At 40.4% G+C, this 11376-nt stretch overlaps 1 protein-coding gene across 9 annotated transcripts in view; it reads right to left on the reverse strand.

The window, feature by feature from the left end:
- USH2A (usherin) overlaps positions 1–7541 on the reverse strand; it is a 379342-nt gene extending 371801 nt beyond the window's left edge. For 7 of the 9 annotated variants that reach the window (XR_007903998.1, XR_007903997.1, XM_051783913.1 and 4 more), the window contains exons 1-3: positions 7390–7541; positions 6165–6844; positions 673–838 (exon numbers count right to left, since the gene is read on the reverse strand). Coding sequence is in view for 7 of the 9 variants with exons in the window: in XM_051783913.1 (XP_051639873.1) it covers positions 673–838; positions 6165–6649 (651 nt within the window). In the remaining 2 variants the exon portion in view is untranslated. The remainder of the gene's footprint in view (positions 1–672; positions 839–6164; positions 6845–7389) is intronic. The other 2 variants (XM_051783908.1, XM_051783912.1) reach the window with 2 other exon arrangements.
- Between the last annotated feature and the right edge of the window lie 3835 nt (positions 7542–11376).

Here is an 11376-nt window from a genome sequence, read left to right on the forward strand (position 1 = left end):
CAAGACATGCAAACAACTGAATTTTAATTTATTCTCTGTTTGTTTACTGATTTTGGTACATACAGTCTAAATTTTAACAAACTCAATTTTGCTTTATCCTCAGTGGATATTTGTACACTTATTAAAAAGTTATGTCAACAGAAGACTCTTAGAACACAGGGATTGTGCTCTAACAATTCTGAACCATATTTTTAAAATAAGAGGTAATAGCTCTGTCACATTATTTTGGCAGATCCTGCACAAACTCACACATTTACTTACGTGCATTGTAAGAATATTTTAAAATTAAATGGGACACACCTCTGTAAGATAAGTAAATTAGCATGCATAGATCAAGATGACTTTCTCTTTTTTAGGAAATAATCTGAGACCCAAGACTAATTGGTAATGTTAGATATAAGCAGTTTTTCTTCATCTCATATACTCATGTTCTTAAAGGTGATAATTTTCAGCCCTGTTCAGTCTACTCATTCAGAAGAATGGGAACAGCATTTCTTTCCAGTGCTAAATCAGCAATTGCCTCAAAATGAGCTCTCAAATTAAGATTCTTACCTACAAGACTCAAGAGTTATCATTTACATCCCCCAATTTATTCTTTTATATTTATAGTTATACCATTCTCACACAAATATTGTATTTCAACAAATATTAAATAGTTTTTATTTTACTCACCTGCACACTAAGATGAATCCATTTCTTCACAAGAATTCTCCCCAGTGTCATTACTTTTATTGGTGGCTGCAAACCATTTACTGTGCGATAATAAAACATGGTCTCTTTCTCAGAGATTGTGAGTTTGAACACAGTCTGCCCATCAATAGCCTTTTCTATCACACACCTTTGGAAATAACCAAGAAAAACAACATAAGGTCAGAGGCACACACATATACACATTCTTGCCAAGGTGCTATCCTGTAAAGTGATGCTAACCTGAATGTATTAAAATAAACATTAAAAATACAGCTCTTGAGAAGATGCTCAGCGACAGTGAAAGTCACAGGATGTACTAAGTGTAAAAGAACTTTAGCAAAGATAGCTTCTGTCTTCATCTGTAAAGTTTTTGGATATTTGGGGGTGGTTTTGGTGGGGGTTTTTTTCACGTGTAGTGTGTCCAACCCCAGTTCACTTGGGGGTGGAGGAGGGGTCCACTTTGTCTCCTTTCTTCACGTTCCATTACAGAAACCACAATGACTGGCAAGCACTGTGCAGGTCTCTGCTGCACTCTTCATACAAAGCTGTACAACTCAGCACATCATGTGGAGGCACTTAAATTTTCCTTAGTCTAACTAGACAAATGTAATGTAACCACAAAAAGCAGTACAAATTGCATGCTTTGGAAATAAGTCTTCCATCTTTCCACCAAATCTGTCCAGGTAAGGTAGCAATGACACCAACTTACCTTACACTCTCCCTTTAGCACAGCCTTTCTTTAACCTGAGAAACTAGAGCAAGGCAAGGAGGATATGCAGCCAGGCAAGGAGGATATGCAGCCACTCATTAGGATTTCCCCCCCACACACAAAGAATTTCCATCAATAGCAAATGCAACAATGACATGTAAGGTACAAAGAATATCATCCACAGCAACCCATTTTGCATTTCTAGCTCCTGAAATGTTTTTGCCAATCGAATCACCATGATGTCAATGGCCCTGAGAAAGCATAGGCTATATATACTTGTGAAATAACTATGTATTTTATTAAGGTAATCATCAGTACAAGAAAAATTATAAAGTTCTACCCTTCCTATTTCAGCTGCTTGAGAAACACAGCCCTCAATTTACTGACCCAGGAAAGGTCAAATATTTTAACAGTTACACCAGACTAAATTAGTGCACTAAGTCACAAGAGAGAAGCATATAAAATTTGTATGAGATTGGGATTTACTTAGACATACTTCAGGGGGAAAAAATAAAACCAAAAAACCTCCTAGCACCTACTGAAAAGGGTCTTCATCTACCTTGCATTTATAAAAGTATCAAAAAGGCTGTTTTTTGATACTGCCATTATTCATTAATTCACCTTTAAATCCAAGACAAAAATTAATTCATCTTAACTGTTACTATTTTAGCCTGCTGGAATGTTGTCAATGAAACACCTTGCAAAACGTAGACTTCTGTTTTCCCAACCTTACTAAAACCACATTTCTTAATAAATTGTCCACTGGTCTTTTCAATATTTTGTTTGCTTGTAAACATGCTAGTTTTGTTAGATAATAAATGTGAAGGAAGGCTCAGCTAAGTAGCAAAATATTTAGGAACTGGATTTACCCAGTTCCTGGATAAACAATAATTGGATAATCCAGGTTTTTGTTTATTTTAGTTATCTAAAACAAACATCCCCACATTGTTTTTATCCCCTAAGGTGTCATGACTTTAAGAAGGGAAGCGACCTTGATGTACATCACTTTGAAAACTACAAAGAACAAATGTGAATTGTGACTTACCAGTAAAAGAGGAAAACCAAGAGGGAGAGAAGAGAGAAGGAAAAACAAAATAAAAAGAAAAAAAGAAGAAAAAACCAAACTAGTGCTAACATAGGTGAAATAGGCAGAAGCATAACTTCTGACTCTGAGCACGATTTTCCATTCCAGCCATGATTATAGAGAGAAGCCACTGTTCTTTGTGAAGTTTTCAACTTCTGGTAACCTGCAGTCCCACAGAGCCAATTCCTAACTACATATATCTCAGTGGTGGGTTTGGATAAGCAGATAACACAAATCTGCTCAGTCAGCTTTCAAAGAGAAAAATATTTTACAGAATCTAACATGGCTGCACCGGTGATACCCACTCATCAACTGGAGCACTTGCAAATGGGAACATCTGCACCGTTTTAAATCAGATGAATGGTATCTTAAGGCAAATCCCCCTTCAAGTCTAATTCCTAATGTAAAACATCTAAATGGATACAAAGTAACAGGATATTATTTTAGTCCCTTAGATAAATAAAGTTAAAAAAATATATGTGCTACCCACTTCACAATCGGGCAATTCCTGCTGATCTTTTTGCATGTAATCAGGGTCTAATCTCATTTCTCACCCACCTCCTGTGTCTCCTGGTCATCTAACTTCCAGTTACTCCAGTTCACACTACATTGATATAAGCTGCCTGTAATGATTACTCATACATGCTAAGCTTCTACTCATATTCTCATCCTATTCCATTGTGAAGGGTTATCATCATATACAGTTTCCTATATTTTGCTAAGGCTTACATACACGCTACACACAGGCTTACTGAAAGCAATTATACTAACTGATGGGTACATGCAGCAAGAGAGGAAGCACGAGGAAAGAGTGAAATTCAGGGGCAAGAACTCTGCTCACTTACTGCACTTACTGCCTAAAGGGAAAGCAAATTTAAACACTGGCGTACAAATGTCAGTGCTTTCTCACTATTCTCTTGCTTCTCTTCAATATTTCCAATATGCAATGACTTAAAAGCATGCCTACAATTATCTCTACTATACATCTTAGAAGAACACTAGGGTTTCAAATAAATCCATAAAATCAGTCAGGTGACTTTCCTCTCTTTTTGTAGCAAAGTGTATTCTTTTCAGATTCACATAAGAAAAGCTGGTCTATGAAACTGATGAAGAAAATTCTTGGTGTCTCTGCTTATCCACATATGTTTCACCACAGTCTTTAAAGAGCCTTCAGACCTTGGATCCTCACATCTCTCTCTCATTTCAACTAGCACAGTAACTTCTAACAGAAAAATCCTGCTATTCTCTTACATGGGTACATGCATAACAGAAATGTCACAGGATGTAACGGGATACTATGCAGCAACACTCCCAGCTTCTTTCCTAAGCACACTCTCACAGCCAGACCACATAAAATTTAGCATAAAAACACACTAGTATGGTACGTCCAAAACACATGGGTCTGCTGTACCTGATGTAAGAGCATTTTGCTAGTAAAAAAAAAATAGCTCGTTAAACTTTCAATTATTTTACTAGTAAAATGAGTGGCTAGTTCTAGTTGATCTTCCTAGTCCTTTGGTGGTAGCACACAAACTTTGTTAGAATGCATCCCAGTTCCGTGAAGTTCCTCTGCCGTGATAATGGAGTTTAAAAGGTCTCATGAATGACATGTAACAGGGACAATTCCCCATCAGGGACTGCAAAATGTAGGTAAGTCAAACTGGTAAGTCAAACTCCATCTGCCAACCTGAAGGATTCACTAAACCAATAATAAAAGGGAAAGCATCTTAGTTTGCTGGCAAATTATTTCTCGTTTGTAAGATGCCTTCTGAGTCAAGCTTCAGTGGCTACACATGTACAACTACTGTTCCACCACAACTGGAGCTCTGCATTCTTTTTATGAAGAAAGAAAAAATTAACACACTTCTTTCTGTGAACAGTGAGAAAAAAAGCATGTGGACAGTGACATATCATCCTGATCACTGGAAAAACTGTTGTCCAACTTCAATTTCCAGGCCTGAGCTTCACCACTGTAATTTCTACATGTTGAGTAGCAGCAATCTCACAAGGTAGAATAATGAAGTCATCTACTACAAAAATTGAATAAAAACATTTAAATTTTAAAGTGATCTATAAAACCCACTGAACAGGAATATGTACATTGCATAGTCATTAAAACAGTAGCAATTGAAAGTTAATCTTTTACACTATTCCATGGATTTATCAGTCATCCTAGAGGTCTGGTTTTCTTCACAGAACTTAATCATTTGAACCTAAGGACATAACATTTCATTGTTTTAGGCTCCATGCATCAAAAGCCTATGCCACTGACAAAGAAGTTTCACAGATCTCACTTAATATGTCACTGCAACAGCTTGCTTGGAAATTAGCAGCACATTCCTGCTTCAAGTTAGGCATGTGCTCTGCTGAACAAGACTCTGATATGCCCACATGTGTGTGAACATGAACTCATGGCATAGGACAACACCAGGAATGGAGTCTCTGACATAAAAGATTCAACCATTACTTAGAAAATGCTGTCTGTAAAAAACCATAGGCCAAAGCTGCAGAGACGCCTTTCAACATATCGCAGTCTGAGCTGATCTAACTTAAATTCAAACTAAACTCAGGTTTGCTCTGTAGATCTCATTTATTTCCCCTACATAGCCAAAAATTCTATAGTTAGGTTGATTTTTTAAAAGGTAATTATCAATGCATAAAACAGACTATAATTTTACACTACAAATTTAGGTATTTCTGTTGTCTCTGATGATTTTCAAACCCCTAGACAAGTTACTATTTCTCAGCAACATCCTAAATAAGTATCAAGAATGCCTCAGAGCATATTACTAGCTTCATTCTAAGAATAAATTAGGAACACAAGTACAAAAACATTTGTCACATATACTCTGAAGGAGCATACTGTACTTTTTGTGTGCTTTATTTTTTAAAGAGGACCTGCATAGCAAAGGTAAGAAAGAGTAGGATGCCTCTGCATTTTGTGATAGATGAAGGGAACCTTTTTTGCAGGATCTGGGACGCGTTTTTCAAAAAGCAGGTTTTTCACTACAGTAAGGCCCAGTCAAGCCCAGTCACTTATAACAGCAATATTTCCTAAAAATGCAACATGTAAGCAAACAGGAGAGGGAGCACACTTAGCCACTTTTATTTTGTGAACACCTAGTGAAACTTCACTAGCAGTTTGAATAGTGGTATCATTTGTTAAAGTAGCAGCACAATCCCTCAGTCAGGCAGCATTCCTCAGATCTTCCAGAAAAACTATGACCTTTTTTCTATGGCTCTTCAATATTCATTTTTGTGGCTTTCCTTGTTTGTTTTTAAGATATAAACTTGTACTGGAAGATTCCTTATGTTTTAGATAATTTTTTTCCATCATGAAAGCAGCAACAGCACAACCCTCTGACGACATAATTTTCTAGCAGCTTTCAGACGGAATGGGAATTAGAAATAAAAATTTCTATTTTTGAGAATAGATCTGTACCTTATGTATGAACAGTTTCCACTGAAAGCAATTGGACTATCATCTGAGTCAATGCCACTGAAACTGAAGCTACTTGTCTTGACATCTGTGAAGACCCCAACCTAAATACAGCTTTAAAAACGTCACAGTTTCTCACCGTAACCTTTAAAATTTTAAATAGCTTGCTTATAATGACTGTGACTACAACGATCAATTTTTTTAAGAGCACCAGGAAAGTAAACACCTTCAATACTACTTACATTACACCTTCTTGCTCAGGTTTCAACCATACAGTTAACGTAAATGAAGCTGCAAGCCTTGGAAAACGGGGAGTAGAAAAGCAATCCTTGTGATTATGAAAAATAAAACTGGAAGCATTGCTGAAAGACCCTGGATGCAAGTCCCTTTTGTCCTCTGTGATGCAGGTACCAAGGCCTTCTGAAAGAAGTGGTTTGTAGGATGAAGGGGACGACCTGTATGGACATTCCTGAACACAAAACCTCTGGGTGCACGATATAATACTTTGAACAGTTACTGAGCTATGACAAAAAGTACTTCGGTCTGGCAGCCCACAAGTGGCTTGAGTTGGCACAATTGACACGTTCTTGAAAGCTCCCACATTTTCAAGCCTAGGGAAATGTCCCTGAGAGCTGACCAACACAAAGGAGTCATAATAAGTTAAGATTAATGTTTCAATAGCATGAAACAAGAAACGACACCTCAAGGAAAGAGCCCGGCAATTCATGTTTACAAAAAAGCTCCTCCTGATTAAAGCATTTGTAAATAAATAATGATGTCCATGTCGGTAGCAATGTCCTCAGGTGGTGTGCTTTAAGAGTTTATGCAGCATTTCATCCTCAAAAGGCTCGTGCAAGGGCTCAGTCGCAAGGGACCTTTATGTCTTCTGGCCAGCGAAATGCACGTGGGTGACAGCCAGGATCTGCAAACCACAGAAAAGAGACACAGTCCGTAGGAGGAACATGCTCTTTTGCACCAACAGAGGTGATACCCTGCTAGGGATTTTAAGGGTTTGAATTCTTCTCCTAAACTGCGGCCAGCAGGTCCACCTGCAAACCTTTGCTGGCTACGCCTGAGACATCTGTGAGCCAGGGCACGGGATTAAGCCGAGTCGAGGGCGCACACGCTCATGGTCGAGTGCAGATTATCCCGGATCCGTCGCGTCACACAAGGCCGACACTCGGCTTTGCGTGTCAGGGCGAGGAGCACGGGACACGGCAGCTCACCGGGGCACGCCACTGCGGCCTCCTAAAGTCTTTTCCTGAGGGTTTCGAGCGAGTTGGTTGGACCTCACGCTCGCATCCCCCCGGCGCTTACCTCAGCCTCGCACCGCTCCCTGGGAGCTGCCGGGCGCCGTCCCCACCGCGCTATTTCGGGACACCCCCCTGTTCCCCAGGGGTGCCAGCGAGCGGGAGCTGCGGCCGGACCCTCTCCGGCCGTGTTATCTGCCGTCCCCTCGTGCCTTACCCCGCCGCCCACCTCACGCCGCCTGCTCCTCTCAGCGCTCGGCAAAGCTGATTAAAAAAACCACGTTCCCCATCTGTCCCGTGTGGAGCTTTTCTAACAGCGAGCGCCTGCGCTGGGGCGCACGGGCGGGCCGGGCCGGGGCCGGGGCCAGGGCCAGGGCAGGCGCAGGACGGTGGACGAGTTGATGCACCGCCGCTCACGCCGCCCGGGAGCGGAGCGGGTTGGGTTGGGTCGGGCCGGCGGCGCCCGGCGCTCCCCGCGGCAACGCCACCGCCGTCGCCCGGCAACGCCGCGGCCCCGCCCCGCCCCCGCCGCGCTTTAAAGCGGCCGCGGCGGCAGCGCGGGAGATCTCCCGGGAAGGGACCGCGGGGAAAAGCGCTGTGGCGCGCTGGAATGAGGGAGGGGGGTTGGAGTCAGAGGAGCACGGACCAGAGCAGGGCTCTGCCGGGCGGCGCTTTTCCCCAGCAACATAAGCGCGATGAAGATACACGGATCTTCAGGCGCGTTTTCGGGAACCGCGTTTCTCCTTTCGGTACAAACAAGCCGCGAAGCTTGTCGTCAGTGAGCTGAGCGTGAGCTACAGCGGGTTGTTTACGTGTGTTTCTGGACAGAGAAGCACCAATTAATACGTCCCCTGAAGGTATATGAAGCATCTGTAAATTTTATCTTTTTTGTGGAAGTTGCATGAGCTGCAACCTGGCTGGTATCTCTCCCTGTAATTTAGTTGAAATTGCCTCCAGTAACTTGTTACCTTTGCATGTTTGGACTTTTACTGGCTCCACAGTGACAAAATTCTTTGGCAACATATACAACTGCTAAGAAATCATCCTCTGTCATAACTATTAATGCATTTTAACAAGCCCTTCATGCCATATCAAACAAGCTCCTTGACCATTCCTGGAACATCTTTGCTTTAATACAGATTTTTTTCCTAAGGTCATAAAAGATAAATAGTAATTCCTGCTGAAGTGTTATCAGTCACTTTGCAGTGTTCTGGTAGTCATTCAACCATAGCTCTGTTGCCAAAATTACATGCCCTAAAATATTCAAATATAAAGAACTTTGTTTACCACAGAAGGGCTAGGAAGGAAACATTTGTCTAAGGCATGATGCAACAACTCAGCCCATAAAGCATTTCTGGATAAATACAGTTAGACCACGTGCTACCAAGGTACCATCAACAGTGCGATGGTCAGAGCTTCTGCACATCAAGAACAAACCAGGTCTTACAGAACACACTGGAGAGAGAACAGACAGAAGACAACATAGTAATAAAATCTCAGATATTTGATACCATCTCAGGACATCAAACAATGGGAACAACTGTAAGTCATGGAGCATGCACCTGACAAAGGTGGGAACTTGCCAAGTGGCCAAGGACACCAGACTGACTTGTGTGTATTTCTTGGTATTCCTGAAATATTAAAAAAAACAGGTTTGGCTCTGTCCCACCCCTTTCCAGCAACTGGCAAGGCTTGCTCCAAGATTCCTTGCAAGTCTAACAGGTGTCAAGAAAGGAATTCAGGGTACATGCACCAAAAAAATGCACTTTCTGTTATATTCTGCAAATACTTGACCACCTCCCAAGTAGACTGCAGCATCTTTCAATGGTGCTCACTTTGGGAAAATGGCCCTAACTCATGTTATACTCTCTATTCCCAAAACTAACCAGCAGAGGTCAAAATTTTCCCTTTTGCGTATTTCATCCAAATGCAAAGACAGTAGTACAAACCTTGCAAAACCACATTGCAGGCCAAAAGCACAATTAGCCAGGTCAAAGATCACTACCAGGAGTATAATGAATAAACCACCTGAAGGAGGTTAAAAGATGAGAAATCATCCTAAGGTAAACCTGAGAGTAATTTTGCAGGAAATATGGATCCTGTTCACAAAGTGTTTTGAAGGCCCTCTAATGTACATATATGAAAACAGGGAATCCTACCAGGGAAGAAAGCATGCTAGTATTATGCAATCAATCCTCATGAAGAATTCATTATACCCATTTAACAGAATTAAAATTATGGCACAAGGAAAGTGACCTAATTCGAGTGCTTCAAGCTTTTAGTTACAACTGCTCGTCTCACCAGAAAAGAAAGCCTTCATTAGACACTGGGGTGCTCTAAGAAACATCAATGCCATTGGAGGATCTGACCTGCATCAGAAAGTTGTAACATAACTGGGTGCCTGAACCTGATTCAACACTGGATCCGTGGCAGATCACATCATCTGAAAAAAAGCTTTCCATAGCAGCTCTTTTCTTAACTCATGGATAGCAGTCTCAGGACACACTGAGGCTGTAGGAGGTCAGGACAGGTTGCTAGGGAAAAAGAATCATAGAGCTTAGTTTGTTGTACAGCAGTCTCTACCTTGACTAGAAAATTTTGAAGCCCACATGTCTAAAATTTGAATGCTCTGAAGCAAAAATTTTATATGAGAAGTCATCTTTCTAAAATCAAGTTATAAGCCCTCAAAAAATACCTATTTGCACATGCTCAGTGGATCATCTTATTGGAGATGGCAAAACCATAGGGACCAATTAAAGCTTGTCTTGTATGCAAACTAATGCAACCATTGCCAAACTTCGATGGTCATCTGGTAGGATGAAGGAAAACAAAAAGAAGGATAATTAAGGGAATGCAACAATGCACTTACTCAAAATTTCAATATTACAAAGCTAGTGTGCACAAATAGTGCACTATTGCATGTATGTGTTTTATACTCATACAGTGCAATGCCAACTTAAAATAATTCTTGGGATGATTGAAGTAGAATTTCAGGTAGTCCATGTCTCTTCCAAAACACCATGGGTGTTCTGCACCATTGCAATTGCTTTTAAATAATATTTTATAAGTGATGAACGAAATCTTGACAGCTAATTTTTGCCTTGACATCAGTTTTGCCTTGTCTTCTATTCAAAGAGTTCTGAAAAAATGCAGAATTTTGAATTGTATTGTAAGCTTGCTCTTGTATTTTATTCTGAAAACACCTTACACCGATATGAGCTTCTATTTGTGCAGTGTTGAGTAGTTGCATGCTATTTTTGCTATTGTGTGAAGTGATCTATGTATACTAGCCCACGCAGCATGACTTTCAAAGATCAAGCTGAAGTGTACAATTCAAAATTCACTTTCAGTGAATATTCATAAAGACTTGCTTTTATGAGTGCTTTTCCTGGTAAAACTACACCATTTGAATATTTGCAGGAAATTAGCATAAAAGATCCATTTGCATTGCTGAATCAATATGTATTTCAAATTTAACTGTCTAGCAAAATTATTTTTTCCAGTATTTTGCAAAGAATAATAAAACTACAATGCAAGTACATTTTAATAGCTTGAGGGGAGTTGATCATGACAACGGAGAAATAATTAACAACTTATGTTTTAAAGGGGAGGAAATTTTGTGTAAGCCAGTGAAATAAATATTGGAGTAAAATTTTCTGAAAGCACAGGAGGAGGCGGCAAGTATTTTATAGAGCTGTTAAGAGCCTTTTAACAGCTTTAGAAGTACCGTACATCACACTGCTTATTTTAGCACCAAAAACTTTCTTTGTTACTAGAAAGGCAGAAATGAAAGACTCTTTTAGGCAATGAGTTTTTCAGGCTTCCTTCGCACGAAAATTCTGAGCGAGACTCTACATCTCCACATGGTAAATCCAGAGAAAGGAAACTTCTGCAAGGAATCTTTACACATAATTTCAATCACCATGATAGGCTGTAATAACGGCCTGTCCAAGCAGGAAAGGCCATTCTATACAGCTGAAGCACTTGGGCTCTCATTGTCTACCTTTCCTCTCCTTACAGCATATGTTATTTCCTCCACATCTTCTCCCATCCCATGCCATCATATGCTTTCCTACCAGTTCCCAGAACAGAACATGTCCACATAACAATTTCTCTCTTCTTTTATTAGCCTGTTCTCCAAAAAACCCCATTCTCTAATGTATCCTCTGGCCTTCAACCCTTTTAATATGTTATCTGTACTTAA

The sequence above is a fragment of the Manacus candei genome, unplaced genomic scaffold (assembly GCF_025592945.1).
Source record: "Manacus candei isolate 608988 ecotype Guabito, Panama unplaced genomic scaffold, ASM2559294v1 h1tg000017l, whole genome shotgun sequence".
Classification (NCBI taxonomy): domain Eukaryota; kingdom Metazoa; phylum Chordata; class Aves; order Passeriformes; family Pipridae; genus Manacus; species Manacus candei.